Source organism: Sebastes umbrosus, chromosome 18 (genome assembly GCF_015220745.1).
Source record: "Sebastes umbrosus isolate fSebUmb1 chromosome 18, fSebUmb1.pri, whole genome shotgun sequence".
NCBI lineage: Eukaryota > Metazoa > Chordata > Actinopteri > Perciformes > Sebastidae > Sebastes > Sebastes umbrosus.
The window spans coordinates 18,070,331-18,089,438 of record NC_051286.1 but is presented as its reverse complement, the minus strand read 5'-3'; the positions used below and the strand labels follow the sequence as shown (position 1 = coordinate 18,089,438).

The 19,108-nt window shown below is 38.3% G+C and overlaps 2 protein-coding genes across 2 annotated transcripts; one reads left to right on the top strand and one right to left on the bottom strand.

Annotated features, from left to right (window-relative positions):
* Positions 1-1,312: 1,312 nt before the first annotated feature.
* Positions 1,313-8,579, bottom strand: slc25a47a (solute carrier family 25 member 47a). Its single transcript, XM_037751566.1, has 6 exons — positions 8,406-8,579; positions 7,445-7,488; positions 7,278-7,349; positions 6,253-6,432; positions 3,815-4,079; positions 1,313-2,639 (listed from the first exon to the last, which is right to left on the bottom strand). The coding sequence occupies exons 1-6, from the start codon at positions 8,440-8,442 to the stop codon at positions 2,329-2,331; spliced, it is 909 nt and encodes a 302-aa protein (XP_037607494.1). The 5' UTR covers positions 8,443-8,579; the 3' UTR covers positions 1,313-2,328.
* A 1,499-nt stretch (positions 8,580-10,078) lies between these two features.
* Positions 10,079-18,455, top strand: slc25a29 (solute carrier family 25 member 29). Its single transcript, XM_037750911.1, has 4 exons — positions 10,079-10,426; positions 15,034-15,077; positions 15,359-15,442; positions 17,143-18,455. Exons 1-4 carry the CDS (start codon positions 10,399-10,401, stop codon positions 17,905-17,907), a joined length of 921 nt encoding a protein of 306 aa, XP_037606839.1. The 5' UTR covers positions 10,079-10,398; the 3' UTR covers positions 17,908-18,455.
* Positions 18,456-19,108: the final 653 nt, after the last annotated feature.

Sequence of the window (19,108 nt, the reverse complement as noted above, 5' to 3'; positions counted from 1 at the left end):
GTCCCTTGACCTCTGACCTCAAGATATGTGAATGAAAATGGGTTCTATGGGTACCCACGAGTCTCCCCTTTACAGACATGCACACTTTATGATAATTACATGCAGTTTGGAGCAAGTCATAGTCAAGTCAGCACACTGACACACTGACAGCTGTTGTTGTCTGTTGGGCTTCAGTTTGCCATGTTATGATTTGAGCATATTTTTTATGCTAAATGCAGTACCTGTGAGGGTTTCTGGACAATATTTGTCATTGCATTGTGTTGTTAATTGATCTCCAGTAATAAATATATACATATATTTGCATAAAACAAGCATATTTGTCCACTCCAATGTTGATAAAAGTGTTAAATACTTGACAATCTCCCTTTAAGATACATTTTGAAAAGATGAAAAATGTGCAATTAACTGACAGCCCTAATTGGGACATACTAAGTATTTTTTTGGCATACTAAATAGTGGGGTGGTATGGGTATTGGAACACACAGAAGGTCTCAGCTGGAGCAAAGCCTGTGCAATTTGGTAATGTAGGTGTGGATGACATTACCATGTTGGTGTCCTACTCGGACACTAGATGGTGGTACAACCCCACAGAACAGATCAGCACAGAGCACACAGCAACATTTAATCTGTACAATCATACAGGACACACTTCACCTGGAAACAGGCTGTTAGGGGGGCCTTGTTGTGAAGAAGTTAATTGTTTTGTGTGTATTTAAGTATGTATGTTGTTCATATGTATCTACAGTATTTATGTCTGTTCACTTAAATACTTTATAATTGTGTGTGTATATCTGTGTGTCCCATGTACCCTCAACTGGCACTTCATCATTATGATTGATATCTTGTTACACAGTGGTGGAAAATACATTTACTCAAGTACTGCACTTTACAATTATGAGGTACTTGTACTTTACTTGAGTATTTCCATTTTATGCTTCTACTGTACTACATCTCAGATGGTAATATTATCCTTTTTATTAACTACATTTATTTTACTGCTGTAGTTACCTGATTTTACAAACAAAACATGCTTACTTCCCATCTCCTGCATTAATTTCCATTTACAGGTGTATTTATAATATAATCACACAACGATGTTGTATATACTACTATAAGTCAAGGCTAAGGACATAAAGGAGAATGCTCTTGATACAATAATGAATGTTCAATGAGTAATTATTCCAGTGTCTGCTTGCTTACATTACATAATTTACTGTATCTTTCCTCGCTTTTGTGTTAAGCTTTAGATCTATATTAGTGAAACTACATGTGTTGGATTAGTAGTGTTCCTGCAGAAATAAAAACAGAGTAATTATTTTGTTGAACTACCTTTATTATGAAAGGCACAATAAGCATTTCCATGACAATCGTACAAATAAATTACCCAAAATATAATTCACATTTTTCCTCTAGTAGAGGAACCCTGATTTCACTGCGTCCCCAGCTCTGAGACCAAACCTACGCCCTTAAAAAAATACCTACACGTAGCAGTAAAATGCATTTTATAATATGGGTAAGAGAAAGACGGAATGAAACAAATGCCATTTCAGATGTGCTTAATCTTCTGATAACAGACAATTTGCTTTGAGGATTTCAAAGTTGATCGTAACATCAGTCACTTTTGTAGTGTGTAACAAGTGATATACAAACATTTACTGATTATCCTGAGCCTAGTGTTTATTATTATTAGAATAATTCTTTTGTAAATCCAGTTCATCCAAGGTTTAAAATATTAACATATTATGTTTTATTTAGATTGCCCATCCATTCTGCTACTGAGCTGCAAATGAGTCATGGATGATATAATATGCATACAAGCAGCGAGGGACTGGACGGGTATCGTACTGTAAATTGTGCGTGCTGCAGCTCATTCATAAATACTAAACTCAAGCCCTTAAATGCCCTTGAATACAGTTAAGTATATGTTTTAACACTCTAAAAACTACTGAGGTTTCTTAATGCGCTGCTCTTCTGGTGGAAAATACAGACTGTTCTCTTCTCATAAACATATAGCAAAAAACGGAAACAAGCTGGCCAGGGAGGCCATCTAGTGGTCGGATGTGGTCCAATCTATGATACCAACACTGCCTGTTACTGATAAATTACTCCCTGAGCATATTAGGATACATTACCCTACCTAACTGAGTAATATACATGTAACTAACAGCTGTAGAAGCAATCATTCCATTAAAATATTGCAATGCACCAGACATTTTTCTTGCCAAATGTCTTAGCTGTTATGTAAAAACTATCATCAGCATTAAACACAAACGAACAAACTCCAACAGAACATGAAGAGGCAGTGAGAATGGATTCAGTCAATACTATTCAAGCCTTAAACGAGGCGGGTTCGACACCGTCCGGTCCGGCTCGGAGGAAACCGGTGAGGACCTCGTATGTAACAAACACCACCATGTTGACGGGGAATGCGCGAAGCCAGTTGATGCCTAAGCTCCTGAAGAACACCCCGGCTCCCTCAGTCCTCGCCGTCTCGGTGATGCAGTGAAAGAAACCCTTGTATCGCTTCGTCTTCCGCCCACCGTCCATCTGCAGACGGGCTTTGATCACGTCCATGGGTGTCCCTAAAGTCCAGCCTATCATCCCTGCTAACCCACCGGCCAGCATCACACCACCCAAACCTGGAGGAAATAAAAAGACGTTAAAAAGGGAATTTTTTTAATTGTCTTTTTAAATCTTCAAGGAATTTGTAACATAAAGGGCCGCAAAGTGTACAAGTTTCATGCTTTTACGAAAACGTGAACATCATCTTCACATATCACCTGGACTATAACCCGTTGCTACTGAACACGGGCTGAAACATGTATATATAGACAATGGATTAAGGGTGGGAAAATATAAAATAATAATAAACCTGGTAGAGAATTAATTTCTTAAGAAAGTTTTTTTTATTATTTTGTTTCTGCTGCTTAGAAAGCCATTTACAAACTGCCCCAATAACAGAATCCAATGCAAAGTTCTGAATATTCTATCAGATACAAACTGCACAAAGTTACGTTTATTCTGATAAGAAATGTTTTTATTGTTGTTATTCATGTAATATATCCTTTTAAAGCTATTTTTGTGCTCTTAATGGTGGAACTATCCATGGACACAACAGATATACATGAAGTTAGTTATAAGGACATTTGCAGAAGCATTCCGAATTTGCCTTATTGCAGCGTTAGAGGTCAAAGGTCAAATTATGTTGTCCTCAGTGTCATGACAATGTGACTGCTCGATAGATTATAGTCTAAGCTTTACAATGATATATGGCTTCATGATATTGTGTGTAGGTTACCCTCTTTTATACTGTCTCGATGATGAAAAAAGAAGGAAAAAGAAGTGATAGCACAAAGAGAGCTACTATTGCTGCAATGCTATCATACATTTTCCAATACTAGGGAAATAGACCTTTAAAAAAAATCACTATGAGTCATGGTCCCTCTAAAATTTGGGGGTCAGGCTCATGGACTAGGAAGAGTTTTGGCATTTAAATGCTTGTTGGCCTTGGTTGTGTTCCTCTTGGCCAACCTCAAGGATATGAGCTTGTTTACAGCTTACGCAGCACTTTCAATTTAGATTTCCCGTAATACAAAACGACGACTGAGGCTGACAAGCAAACAAGAAGAGCTGTAATTGAATATTGCAATAATAAGGTATGACGTCACACGTTTATTAGATTAAAACGTCAAAACTTGGGCTGTAACTGAAAATATGAAGACACGTATAAAGACAATTTTACAGTGCTGATACAGATCAGCACGCAAGAAGAGCCTTTTCTTGAAAGATATAATGCAGCGTTGACGTCACTCACTTGGTCTTTGCTTGCCGCTTTCTGTCAGCCATTCACAGATGGTCGCGTAAGTCAGGAAGTACGTGGCGAACGACGGCCCGTCTCTCAGCATGAGCGGGAACGCTCCCCTGTAGAGCCCCATGAAGCCGTCCTCTTTGATGATGCTCAGCAGACAGTGAACTGGACCGCGGTACCTGGGTTTGAGCACGTTGGTTCCTCCGCGCATGGACTCCGTCTGACACTGCAGACGCACTTTCACTATGTCACCTGGAGACATCACTGACGTCTGTTGGAGGCAGATAAGGAGAGTCTCAGAAGTGGATATCTCAAAACCTAACTATCTGCAAGGTTATACACATCTGGGGATATGATAGAAAATGTACTTTTTGGTGTGTTTTAGGTGCCAAATATACACATGGATGTAAACTATGTATTACCCTTTACACCGCTGCCATTACTTCTTTACCAATATACTGTCACCTGTCACCTCAGCTCTATATACTCTACATACTCTATTTTACTTACTATTTTGCAAACTGTTTACGCCTCTGTATATATATCAGCTTATCTATTTGAAATACTGCCTTCCACAAATATATTTATATACATACTGGAAAAACAAAGTTCGGAAACTTGTGTTTGGTGGATTATTTCTCTGTTGTTACAATGCTAATTGGCATTGTATTTTACATCGTTAGAAAGCCTGTTTAATTTACCTTCGCAATGATGTCCAACTTGTAAGGATCATGTATTTGTGGGATGAGCAGCACAGCTGATTATGTGGGTAGCGCCCAAGAAAAATTTGCCAAAATGCTCTGCCAATGTTAAACAGTGTATTCTCATAAGGCTACCAGGAAGCCTGCAATGACTGCCCTTCACCATCAGGCCCGTTTGCGCTGGTGTCGACAACACAGACAATGGAACCTGAACATGTGGGGGAATGTCATGTTCAGTGATGAGTCCAGGTTCTGTCTGCCAAAGTTGGATGGCAGGGTCAAAGTATGGAGACGACGCGGAGAACGCTATGCTGATTGTTGCACTGATGGAGTAACAGCTTTTGGTGGGGGCGGTGTCATGGTGTGGGGCGGCATCTCCCTCACTGGCAAAACAAGGCATGTCATCATTGAAGGCCATCTCAATGCAGGGAGATATCGGGATGAGATTCTGCAGCCAGTGGCGATCCCATATCTCCACAATCTGGCACCTAACTTCATCCTCCAAGATGACAACGCTCACCCCCACAGAGCCAGGGTTATCACAGACTACCTCCACAATGTGGGAGTGAGAGAATGGAACAGCCTGCCAAGAGTCCAGACCTCAACCCATTCAACACTTGTAGGATCAGCTTGGGCGTGCTGTACGTGTTAGAGTGACCAACACAAACACGCTGGCTGACCTGCAACGAATCCTGGTTGAGGAATGGAATGCCATCCCACAGCAATGTGTGACCAGGTTGGTGACCTGCATGAGGAGGAGGTGCCAGGCTGTTGTGGCTGCGTATGGATCTTCCACCGCTACTGAGGCTCCTGACGGTGGATTAAATTAATAAAGTGTAAAATAGCCAATATGTCTTGTTTGTTCCTTGTTACTGATAGAGAGTTCATTCATCCAATCCACCAAACAACTCAAAACAAGAGTCAACACCAACAGGAGAATACACTGTTTACCATTGACGGAGTATTTTTGCAAATTTTTCTTGGGCGCTACCCACATAATCAGCTGTGCTGCTCATCCCACAAATGCATGATCCTTACAAGTTGGACATCATTGTGAAGGTAAATAAACAGGCTTTCCAACGATTTAAAATACAATGCCAATTAGCATTGTAACAACAGAGAAATAATCCACCAAACACAAGTTTCCAAACTTTGTTTTTCCAGTTTATATATTAGGGCTGACCCAAATGCTTTGTAGCTTCGACCATTGCCATGGAAATCGATCTCCGAATCAGTATTCGAATGCTTCGTTTTTACATATAAGCATGTAATAATAATGTATAAATACAAAAATAGCCCATTAAATAAGGAAAAATCCCACATATGCGCTGCGCCATGCCCCGAAGCTTCGAATACCTTTAAATATTTCTCACCAAAGCTTCGAAGCCAAAAAAAAGGTATACGGGACAGCCCTACATTACTTATATTTACATTTCTTATTTTATGCTTGTGAATGTTAATATTTACGCCCTATATTTTAACTTGCACTATTTTACGTCTTTGATTCTCATTTTGCTTTAACATGTGTCATTTTCCTTATATACAGAATATGTATTTTTAATGAGCATTGTTGAAGGGTACCTGAAACCCAAGATTTTCATTGCCAACGACTGCTTGCTGTAATTGTTGTGTATTATGATGAATAAAGAAACATGAATCTTACAGTCTAAATTGCAGGTCAAATGAAACACATTATTCAGGCACATGATTCAACAATTTTTTCAAAGGATTTGTTTCCGTTACCTGAGCGATACCTCCCGCCATACCAGACAGGAAGATTTCTAGTTTGGTGTTTGGACCAGAACCAGCTCCTCGCGCCTGACTCAGACATTGCAGGCAGTTCCTGTACGTACCGAACACCACTGAGGAAGTCATGGAGATCGTAGTGACGGGTAGGGACATGCCTTTGAAGAAGCCATGCACCTGATGAAGCAAATGAGAAAAAACAAATGATACAGCACAGAGAGGTAGCGAACAAAGCGCCCCACTCTTCATCTATCACATTTATTTTCAGAAATAGAATTAATCACCAAATATTTTGATAACAGATTAATCGATTTGAGTCATTTTGAAAGAAAAGATGCTCTGATTCCACCTTCTTAAATGTGAATATTTTCTGGTTTCTGTACTCCTCTTCGACAGTAAACTGAATATCTTTGAGTTGTGGACAAAAGAAAACATTTGAGGACGTCATCTTGGGCTTTGGGAAACACTGATGGACAGTTTTCACCATTTTCTGACATTTTATAGATCACACAACTAATCGATTAATGGAGAAAATAATCGACAGATTAACTGAATATGAAAATAATCATTAGTTGCAGTCCTAATCTTTACATTTTAATGCAGGCTAATTAGCACCGAAGTCCAAATCCACTGTGATGATGTGCAGATACCCTGAATAATGTTCGTCTATGAAAGTTGTTGTAAATGTGTAGTTCACATGCTGTTACACTTTTGACACTTATCTGAACAACAGTGACACATTTACCAGATATTGGCTCCATTTCCTATGTTATTCTAACCCTGGATTGTGTGTGATTAAGTTGGTTCAGAGATTGTTCAGCTGACCCACACACACACCTGCTCTTCTCACATTGTTGTTTTTGGTGGCAGCCTCTGTTTCTTGACTTGACACAATGCTTTCTACCCACCCAATGTTGCTTTTGCCTTACAACAACTCGCAACAATCATTTGAGAACATTTTATAGCAGGCACACTAAAAAAAACGTGGCACCATGTAGTCTACACCGGCTCCACTTACTTACCCCTTCTTTTGAAAATGTCTCCGCCGCACACTGCCATATCCCAGTGAACTGTTTCTGGGTTTGGATCCGGACCTAGAAAATAAATAAAGAATATGATGTAAAAAAAAAAATGGCATCCATTTGTTACATCTTGACATAATGTTTCAGATACATGCCACTTGGTGTACCTTCACAGTGTCCAGAGGGTAGCCCACTGCAACTCCACATGCCCCTGTGTGTTTGCAGAGGAAAGAGAGCATCAAGGATACAACAGAAACACAGCAATGCTCAAGGCTATTTAAGCTTGAACTGCAATCCTTTTTAATGATGTGCAGCTGACAGGAAGGTCCAACGTGATGATTGGTTGCTTATCTCAGGTAGGACCCTCCTCACTGTCACCACAGCCCATCTTGTTACAAAGGGAGACCGGGCATTCTCTGTTAGAGCCCCACAACTGTGGAACTCAGGGTAGTAAACTCTGGTTCTTCTTTTAAATCACCCTTACAGGAAGGCCTTTTTCATAGCAATCCCTTGTTTTAAATTTCATTATTGTTGATTTTTTGTACAAAAGTCTCAAGTTCAACATTTTATTTTGGCCTATGTTTTTATGTTTTTATTCTGTATTGTTTTTATCTTGATGTTTGCACTATTTTAACTTATGTAAAGCACTTTGTAACTGTGTTTGGAAAGGTGCTATACAAATAAAGTTTATTATTATTATTATTATTATTATTATTATTATTATAATTATTATTATTATAATTTGTTTTACATCTTTAAAAATGAATGCTTTGACTGGACAAAATAACCAATTTTAAGCCATGATTTTGAGTAATGTGTAACTTTTATTTTTGTTATATCAGTGAAAGGACATTAAATGAATCACAAGCATATGGCAGTTCTGATATGTCAGATTAGTTCTACTACTATTATATTTAAATTCGTCAGGTTAAAATTTGCAAACTAACTTTGCAGATATACCATGTATAAGAGGACAAGCAAAACCCATATTACAAGAGACATACCGTACATACATAATCTTTGCACATGCTGTCATAGTAGATGTTTATTGTACCATGCTAATACAGTAGCTAGACATTTAGCAAACAGACAGCAACTAATGCTGAAACTAGTAGCTTTAGCTGTTACCTGCAACTGATCCAGACACAAAGTCAGCGATATGCATCCTGTCAGATGGTGACTGACCGCCAGATCCTTTTTAAATGTGAGCCCATTCTTCCTCTCGCATGTGCTGCTGCATAACCAGCAGTAACCTTGAGTGTGTTGCTGTGATGACGTAACAGAGGCGTGACTCGCTACTAGCCGAACAGCGTCGACTGGTCCCGACTTTACCCGAAGATAGCCGAAGGATGTATTGGATCTAAATGAGTGGTTTGAGTAGACAAAATTGTGTTTAAACAACACAAACTACATGAAAGACAAAAATTTAGATTCTAATTATTTCAAAGCAGACTTTATACATAAAAACATGTAACTCAAGGCATCAAGAGTTTGACAATTTATTTTTCTTATGCTTTTTAATTGTATGTAAATACTACTTGTTTCTGACTGTCCACTTGTTGGTATGATCATTCTTTTTCTTTATTTTTTATTTTATTTTTTTTGTATTTTACATGTTCGAAATACATTTTGAAATGAATGAAATGAAATGAAAACGTCGCTTTTCAAAACCTTTTTCAGCGGAACTTTTTAAGCTTATTGACAGATAAAATGTAATTTCTTGAAGTTGCACATTTTTGAATAATAATAACAAAAGTGGTTCATAAACTTATCGAACACAAAAGTCAATTTTGTAAATTATGAATTGCCCTCATCAACTGATTTATTATTATTATTATTATTGTCTTTTTTTATTTTTATACGGTAAAAATATTTTTGCTGATTTTTTTGTAATGAAAAATCTGAACATGTTTATGTAACTACTGTATTGAACTTCCGAAATAAAGTATGGAAAAAAAAAAAATGACACGAGACTTCATGGACAGTTCATTCAAAAGCAAACCCTCACAACACTTTCCTTAAAATGTTATGGCTTAAAAGAATACCCCCTTTTATTCTTTTAAAGATTTTGAAACCTTAAAACTCAAAATTGATTGACTGATTTTTTTTGTGTAACTACTGTATTGAATTTATTATTATTATTATTATTATTATTATTATTATTATTATTATTATTATATTTTTTAATTTCTATACTGTGAAATATTTTTGCTGATTTTTTGTGTAACTACTGTATTGAACTTATGATTATAATTATTATTATTATTATTATTATTAATATTATCTTTTTTATTTTTATACTATAAAATATTTTTGCTGATTTTTTGTGTAACTACTGTATTGAACTTATGATTATAATTATTATTATTATTATTATTATCAATATTATCTTTTTTATTTTTATACTATAAAATATTTTTGCTGATTTTTTTAAGTAACCACTGTATTGAACTTATTATTATTATTATTTTTATTATTATCTTTTTTTATACTTTAAAACATTTTTGCTGATTTTATTTGTAATGATAAATCTGAACTACTACTCACTACTGTATTGAACTTTCGAAATAAAGTATGAAAAAAAAAAAAAAAAAAAACCTGACACGAGACTTCATGGACAGACAGTTCATTCAAAAGCAACACACATCACACGGCACTTTGTGTGACGCATTTCATAACACTGGGAAGCCCCTTTGCGGCACCGCAGCCAATGAATGACGAGGATTACGTCTGACGTAGCGGGGTGTCGGCGTCATCTCTTCACTCTGATTGGATAAAAAACTCCCCCCGGTAAGTCCCGCCCCCTAACTACTAGTTCTACTTCCTGTGTCGCTTAGCTTTGCGTGCTACAGAATAAACCTCCTTGAATCACACAGACAGCGAAGAGAAGGTGTCCGCATTGACTTGTAACGACACACTGAGGTCGTGTAGGTCAACCAGGAGAGTTTTGTTAGGGATAAATTGACAACAAGCTACATTAAAACAATACAATTGCCAGGTCTAAGAGGTGGATTTGGAGCTAGCAGTGCTAGCTAACATAGACGCTAACTAGAAGTGTCAGTTATCTAACTTAACATCACATTTAGTCCTTCAGCAGCTAGGTGACGTTGAAAGAGAGGAGATGGACTTCCTTGCAGGATGCATAGGAGGTAAGTCTGTCAGCTGTACTTGTGTTTAGGCATTTTATCTTGTAATGTGTTAGATGAGTCCAGAAATTGACACCTTGATTTGAGGCAAAAGGCAAGGCAGCTTTATTTATGTAGCACATGTCATACACAAAGGCAATTAAAAGTGCTTTACATATAGAAAAGCAAGATAAAAGAGCACACAGTGCATAAGATAGAAGTATAAGTTAAAAGAAAAAAAAAATTAAAAGGATAATAAAAACAATCAAAAGACAGTAAAGGAAAGGCAGCTTTATTTGTAGAGCACATTTCAGCAACAATTCAAAGTGCTTTACATAAACATTCAAGAACATTGCAACAAAGTGCAAAAGAACATTAAGACATAATTAAAACAGCTATAAAAACATTAAAGATTAGAAAATAAAAATAAGCTAAAAATAAAAGCTAGGATTGAAGCTAAAATAGAATAATAACACACAAGAGTAAAAGCTCTAGTGCAGTATAAGATCATTATCTGGTTTAATAAAAGGCAGCAGAAGCAAACAGGAAAGTTTTAAGCTTTGATTTAAAAGAACTCAGAGTTGTCCTGCAGGTTTCTGGGAGCTTGTTCCAGATATTTGGTGCATAAAAACTGAACTTTTGCATGTTTAGTTCTGACTCTGGGGACACTAAGCAGACCTGATCCAGATGAATCTGAGAGGTCTGGAGGTTCATAACATAGCAGAAGATCAGACATGTATTTTGGCCCTGAACCATTTAGTGCTTTGTAAACCAGCAGGAGTATTTTGAAATCAATTCTTGAGAGACAGGGAGCCATTATAGTGTGACCTAGCTATGGTGAAATGTCCCTTTGTTCCTCTTATATATAACAGTAGCAAACCACAAACCCCATGCTTCCTAAATGTGATGCAACTCTATCACAAGATTACAGGTTGCATTTTCCAAATTCCACCTGCAGGTCGGCACACCTACACTACAACACGTGCTGTAAATACAGTACATGCTGATTGCCTTTGACCTGGTGGCAGACTTTGACTAGGACTATTATCATTATGTTTTTCAACCTTAAAACCGTGTAATAATTATTTCATTGACATCTGGAATATTGTTTTTGATAAAAAAACAACAATAAAATTAAAAACATAAAAAATGACAAAACTATTTGTTTGCCAACTTGTGATAGGCATTTGTCACAGTTCCTTTTATTGACTAAATGATTAATAAAAAAATAATGCTCACTAGATCAGTCAGTAAATGAAAATGCTTGCTAGTTGCAGCATTAGATGTTTTGAACATTTTAGATTGGATGTTATTAACCTCTTGGAGTGGAAGATAATCCACACAATCCTCTATGAGGTATGTGTCATTTGTAGGGTTGTCAATCAATTAATTGCAAATTTATTGCACATTTTTTATCTGTTCAAAATGTACCTTAAAGGGAGAGTATTTAATACTCTTATCAACATGGGAGTGGGCAAATGTGCTGTGAAATGCCCCCTTTGTTTCTCTTATAACACTAGCAAACCATAAACCATGCTTTCTAAATGTGATGCAACTCTATCACAAGATTATAAGTGCATTTTCCAAATTCCACCGCAGGTCGGCACACCTACAACAAATGATTGCCACTGATTGCCTTTGACCTGGTGGCAGACTTTGACTTTGAGGGAGTGTAAAGTTTTGAGAGGCTTATTCTGTGTTAGCTGCAGTGTCAAGTAGTAAACTTTAATGTAAAATTCACTATTATAAGATGTTATTTTCCCTACAGTAGTTTTTGTGATTGCTAAAAAAAAGTAATGCAGAAGGTTAGGTTAAATATTTTATTTTTATTTTATTTTATTTAACCTTTATTTAACCAGTTAGTACTCATTGAGATTAAGAATCTCTTTTTGCAAGAGAGACCTGGCCAAGACAGCAGCATTTAAACATACATTAAAGTTTCAGACGCCACAACATAAAACAACTGCAAAATAAATACATAGCATAATATCATACAAAACACTATTAAAATCAAGTGTTTGAAGCCAACATTAAAGTGAAAATATTCAGAAACACAGACAGCTCCTGATTGACTCTGCTTCTAGGCCTTTCATTAATGTTTTAAATTCATCAAAAGTAATCAGATTTCCCAGTTTCAACTTAGCTTGCAGTGTATTCCAGGAAAAGGGAGCAGAATAGCTAAAGGCCATCTTACCTAGTTCTGTGCGGACCTTAGGTACAGATAATAAGTACAGGTCAGACGAGCGTAGGCTATAGCTGCCAGTGTTATGCGATATGAGAGTGCACAGATGGGAGAGGAGTATACCAAGAATGGACTTATAAATAAATGTGAGCCAATGTTTGTGCCTCCGCATAAACAAAAACAAAAAATATGCTAACTTTCAAATACAGAATGTAAGTTCTCTGGTATGTCCAATTTACAGCATATTACAAGGTCTACATTGGAAATACATTTGTACATGCTTGCTAGGGTACCCAAGGGTGCTCCAACCTTCTGCATTTCTCCCTGGTGTCACCCTGTTGAGAACTGAAAGCATGCAAACACTACACAAGTGCAACCCGAGCTTTCAAGCAAGGGTGGCCGCAAACACCATACGCAGATGACACGAATCAGTACACACCCCTTCACAGACCAATCTCATGCTTTCCTTTCTTAACAGTGGTTTCCCACCCTCTCACAGAGTGGTAGAATTCAGAGAACCATCTACAGTCAAATGGGAAGCTGGTTGCTCAGCTCGAAACAAGGTTAAAATGAAGTGGCATCACTTTTGGTGGTGACACACTGACGAGAATTGTTATAACAACTATGATGCAACACCCTCGTGTGTTTGTTTTCCTTGTACTTGGATCATACCATTGCATTGAGGTCAATGACCGCTAGTCATTGTGTCAAACACACGCCTGCTTGTGTTCTTTCCCTAGCTTACAGCTGGGACTCCTCCTGATTGGCTCTTTTTACAAATGGGTCAGGTGACAAAGCAGGCGCTTATGACGGATAAGCTTGCCGGGGTTTGTTTACTGTGGTGACACAGACGGGCCAATAACCTCAGGTCTATTTATTGTCAACAACTTCTTTATTCATATTATTAGGACTATTATCATTATTTTTTTCAACCTTAAAACTGTGTAATTATTTCCTTGACATCTGGAATATTTTTTTTTTGTTAAAAGAAAACAATAAATTCAAAACATAAAAAATGACAAAAGTATTTGTTTGCCAACCTGTGATAGGCATTTGTCACAGTTTATTTTATTGACTAAATGATTAATAGAAAAATAATTCTCATTAGATCAGTCAGGAATGAAAATACTTGCTAGTTGCAGCATTAGATGTTTTGAACATTTAGATTGGATGTTATTAACCTCTTGGAGTGGAAGATAATCCACACAATCCTCTATGAGGTATGTGTCATTTCTCAGGTTGTCAATCAATTAATTGCAAATTTACTGCACATTTTTTATCTGTTCAAAATGTACCTTAAAGGGAGAGTATTTAACACTCTTATCAACATGGGAGTGGGCAAATATGCTTGCTTTATGCAAATGTATGTACATATTTATTATTGGAAATCAATTAACAACACAAAACAATGACAAATATTGTCCAGAAACCCTCACAGGTACTGCATTTAGCATACAAAAATGTGCTCAAATTATAAGATAATCATAATGACAGTTTGGAGCATTATTTAGCTTCCTAAATAACCAATTGGTACCAATGGATTCCTTAGGTTTTGTAGTTTAATAAGATGCCAGTATATTCACTCTAGCTTTAAAACTGAGCTCACTAAAACCTCCAAAAGATTGATTGCGTTAATGCGGTTAAGAAATTAGTGGCATTAAAACGAATTTGCATTAATGCGTTATTATCACGTTAACTTTGACAGCCCCAGTAACTTCATGTTGCAATATTTTGTTTATATATCATGATATTGTACATTGATAATGATAATATCAATGTACAATATCATGATATTGTACATTTTCTGGAAAATCTACCGAAAACTGTTCACTGATAATATCGTAATCAAATAAATACTGTCTTACTTATTGATTGACAACGTTACCCACAATGATCCAACACACCCACAGATATTAAAGACATAGCTAACACAAAAAGTATGGCAGAATGTCTTAGGGTAGACAAATTTACATCATCACATTGCCTTGAAAAACCTAATGCTGTCATATCTGGGATTGTAGCAGCTACTTCCTTCGTTTCTGTGCTAATGCTCAATGTTGTTTACGGTCTGTCCAGGAACTGTTATCAGGTTTCACCATAGAGTGAGGTGAGAAGCCCAAACTGGCATCAGAACATAAGAATGTGCTGCACAAGCCTAGGTTATGTAACTTTCAAAGGCACCCTAAAGAGAGTTTTAGAGGGTGATGGTGCCCAGTGAGCTGGCTCGGGCTCGATAAGGCAGTGTGTGTTACCCTGGAGGAGATGGCAGCATGCTCTAAAATTACACAACAGTGCCAGCAGCAATAGTTGGGGCCTTCAAAGACTGGTGAAATAGGCCAAAAACTGGTTAAATAGGCATGATGTGTTAGTGGGTCCAGATTCAGAAAAAGTGGCGTGTGTAGTAACTCTAAAGGTAATGATGACTCACAGCTGTTTCCTTTGTCTCCAGGTGCTGCTGGAGTCTTGGTTGGACACCCATTTGACACAGTTAAGGTGGGAAAAGTTTTTTTTTTTTTAAAGGCGCAATGTTATTACAGAGTTTCAACAACTTCATAAGCCTTTTTAGGTAATTCTCTGTTTAAATGCACATTTTTTAGATGTTTTTCTGTTTCCTGTTCAATGTTTTTCATCAAGTTGCCATTACCATTCAGCTAACTGAATTGCTCATTTCAAATTTCTCAATCCCTTTGCTCTGTTATGATCGGATTAGGATTGTATATCAGAAGGGAAACTGTTTGGTTTAACTGATCACTGAAGAGTGTCTTGTTTTCCAGGTGAGGCTACAGGTCCAGAGTGTTGACAAGCCTCTGTACCGTGGGACCTTTCACTGCTTCCAGTCCATCGTACGGCAGGAGTCGGTACGTGGATTTATTTCCCATCCGAATCTAATGTTAATATATGCATGCAGTAATATTACTGATAAGTGACCAAGGTTATGTTATGTACAGTGTTTGCTTGGTTAGCTTGGCTCTGAAGCATGTGAAGGTGTTCCAGCCTGAAGTGTTTTTCAGGTGGTTTGTTGCTATGTGTCATCTACCTTTCTGGGCTGTAACAGCCTGCTCTCACCGCAGATTAGGCAGCGCCCCTCGGCATCTGAAACCGACGTACGGAAGCACCCTTTAGTGACAGTATGTGACGAACCGGGCTTTCAACTAACTCCGATGTAAACCCACCCACGGCGGTATTCGCTGGTATTCTGAGCAAGTGACGTAGTATTAATAGCGTTAGAATCCACTCAGGGTTGGCGGGAGGGGTGGTGAATGGGTCAAACAAACACAAGACTTTCAACTTGGTGACCGGTGTTTGTGTCCTGTGTGAAACTAAACAAAACTAAAAGTAACGTTTACTTATTCTGTCACGTCAGTCGTTAGTCATGGGACTCGACGGTATCGTCAGTCCCATGAGTCGTCAGTCACATGAGTCGGTAGTCACTTGAGTCATTTGTATCATCAGACACATGAATCGTAGTCACTTGAGCCATTAGTCCGTGAAGTTAACGCCAGCCACGCCCGTTTCCTAACCCTACCAAAGGGTTTGTCTTGCCTAAACCCACCTTCCTGTGAAAACAGAAGTTTATTTTGAAAGGACACTATGCATGTAACTAGCGTATACTGACACGCCGTCCCTGGTCCGTCCAAAAGCAACGCAAGAGGGGTAAACCGTGAGTCGGTCTCCGATACTGAAGGGCACTGACCAAGCGGCGGTATTTGACGGGTTGGGAGTGAGAATGTGTTGACTGTAAAGCTGGAAGCCTGCTGCTCACGATGACACCTATGCAACAGTTATGTTTAACAGAACCTATCTTTAGCAAGGTCTGGCCACCATGGCTGTTCATGGTCTTCAGTTAAAAGTCTGTGAGGTCAGAGAGACCTGATAGCGGACTTATGTCACTCTTGGTCTTAAGACTGAATGGGACACCTTAACATGGGAGGCCAACGTGTGGGACACTTTGAGTGGGGATAAGTCTAGTTGTTGAATGGGCTCAGAGTTTTGTTTTCCACTGTTGACCCAATTAATCTATTTTTATTTTTTTTACTTTTAGTGTTATCATTGGGATTTGTTTTTTCTTTTATTATTATGATTTTATGCAATTAGGTCAACTATTTTTACATCACAGGATTTGTTATTCATAGTTACTGAATAACTACCAGGAGCAGATCACTGCTAGGTGGAGAACATGTTTTTGTGCCAAGGCAAACTGAAGAAGCACCTGTTTCCAGGGTCATTATTTAAGTAGCCCCAAGGCGTTTCACATTTTTCACATATACTGCAGGCACCTTTATTACATGAAGCCAGGAAGACAAAATGTCTGTGCTGAAAAGATGAAGTACATGGTGTCTTTTACACTATAACACCTTGTTCTGCTTTTAGGAGGAGCAAGCTTCCTAGATTTTAGCAGCAATGTTTTGACCTGCTAGTTCTCACAAAGCACAGGCTGGTCTTGTATTGTATCTAAAGTTGCTGACACAGTTAAAGTAAGACCCTAAATGTTTTTGTTTATTTTTAGTTATGTGTGAAATCTTCTTGTCTAATGAGACGCTTCTGATCCTCTCCACAGATGTTTGGTTTATACAAGGGCATCGGATCCCCTATGATGGGCCTTACATTCATCAATGCTATAGTATTTGGTGTTCAGGGAAACACCATGCGGCTGCTGGGCCACGACACCCCTATGAACCAGTTCCTTGCTGGTGCAGCAGCAGGCGCCATCCAGTGTGTCATCTGCTGCCCCATGGAGCTGGCTAAAACCCGTATGCAAATGCAGGGCACTGGGGAGAAGAAGTCTTCCAGGAAGCTGTACAAGAATTCCCTGGACTGCTTGGCACGCATCTACAACCGGGAGGGCCTGCGGGGCGTAAACAGAGGCATGGTCACCACATTCATCCGCGAGACGCCTGGCTTCGGAGTGTATTTCCTGGCCTATGATGTGCTGACGCGCAGCATTGGCTGTGAGCCCAACGACCGCTACATGATCCCCAAGCTGCTGTTCGCCGGGGGCATGGCCGGCATCGCCTCCTGGCTCTCCACCTATCCCGTGGACGTGATCAAATCGCGGTGGCAGGCGGACGGGGTGGGTGGAGTCAACCAGTACAGCGGCATCGCCGACTGCGTGCGGCAGAGCGTCAGGAGAGAGGGCTACATGGTGTTCACGCGAGGCCTCACCTCCACGCTGCTGCGAGCCTTCCCTGTAAATGCAGCCACCTTCGCCACCGTCACCCTCATCCTCCTGTACGCTCGGGGGGTGGAGGAGGGACCTAAAGACTGCGAGATGCCTCAGCCGAGTCACCACGCACAGATACAGCAGCAGGCCACCAGCCTGTGACAACACAGCGGGGGCTCACCCTCAACCTGGGCACTTTACAAGAGCATGGAAAGACAAAATACACGTACAAAACCTTTATCACTGTCTGACTCAGTCTCACATCAGACCCGTCATTCCCAAGTTTGAGTCAAAAATACCTGGTTTATATAAACTTGTTTGTACTTTCATGTCAAAAAGGAAAAAAAACTGTATTTATTTTTAGCAAAAGTTTCAGGTTTGCCTCTGAAGATGCAGACTTGTAAAGGGGATGGTGTTACCTCTACTAAGATGGGGATCTATGAGATTTTTAACAGCAGCTTTTTTGGTAACATTTCATTTTACAGTTCCGCAAATTTCATGGTAATTAGGTGATAATTAGCAAGTACCCTATTTGAAATTTCTTTGGAATTACTGCCAAATTAGCCCAATATTTATCTCAGAAATGATCCAAAATTACTTTATTATAAACATTATTTAATAATTAAATGCTAAAATAACATATAATCGTTAAAATAGGGCACTTAGGCTTGAGAAGCGGCTGTGCGCTGCTCTTCATCGGACGTGGAAAACCAAAACTAATAGAAGACACTTCTGATCAGGCACAAATCTCACCATTGTGTGACTTATTGTCTACGTAATGTAATGATTCAGGGAGTTTTTTTAAAGAAATTTCAAATATTTATTTGCTAATTATCTATTTATCAGCAGACAGCAACTTTGTATTCTTTTCCTGGAAATGTATTAAGTAAATTACCAGCTATTGGGAAATAGTGTAATATAATTATTAAATAACATTTAGAATAAAATAATGTTCGATAAATATTGGGGTAATTTGGCAGGAATTCCAAAGAAATTTCAAATAGGTTACCTGCTAATTATCACCTTATTACCATGAAATTTGCAGTAAAATGAAGTGTTACCGCTTATTTTCTGTTATAAATCTCTTGTATGACACTGATCTAGACTTGCTACTGAGCCACCATGCTAATGGTGTGGCTAGGTAGTATGTATACACTGAAGGTTGATTATTATATATTGATTATATTATTCTATTATATATATATATCTTGAAATGTGCAGTGTTTAACGGCACCTGTATATATCATTGCTTTTGATGCATTTCTTTTTTTGTATGTATATTGGAAACATTTTTCCTGCCTTATAATATAAATACTTTTATTTTGTGTAAGGAAGCTAAAGCACCTCTTTGTACCTGTACTGT

Excerpts from the sequence above, each read along its gene's own strand:
- slc25a29 (XM_037750911.1), top strand. The coding sequence starts at position 10,399 with ATGGACTTCCTTGCAGGATGCATAGGAG. Across the intron at positions 10,427-15,033 it reads CCTTGCAGGATGCATAGGAG|GTGCTGCTGGAGTCTTGGTT; the intron begins GTAAGTCTGTCA and ends CTTTGTCTCCAG. Across the intron at positions 15,443-17,142 it reads CCATCGTACGGCAGGAGTCG|ATGTTTGGTTTATACAAGGG; the intron begins GTACGTGGATTT and ends TCCTCTCCACAG.
- slc25a47a (XM_037751566.1), bottom strand. The coding sequence starts at position 8,442 with ATGCATATCGCTGACTTTGTGTCTGGATCAGTTGCAG. Across the intron at positions 6,433-7,277 it reads AGACATTTTCAAAAGAAGGG|GTGCATGGCTTCTTCAAAGG; the intron begins GTAAGTAAGTGG and ends TTGCTTCATCAG. Across the intron at positions 2,640-3,814 it reads AAGCGGCAAGCAAAGACCAA|GTTTGGGTGGTGTGATGCTG; the intron begins GTGAGTGACGTC and ends TATTTCCTCCAG.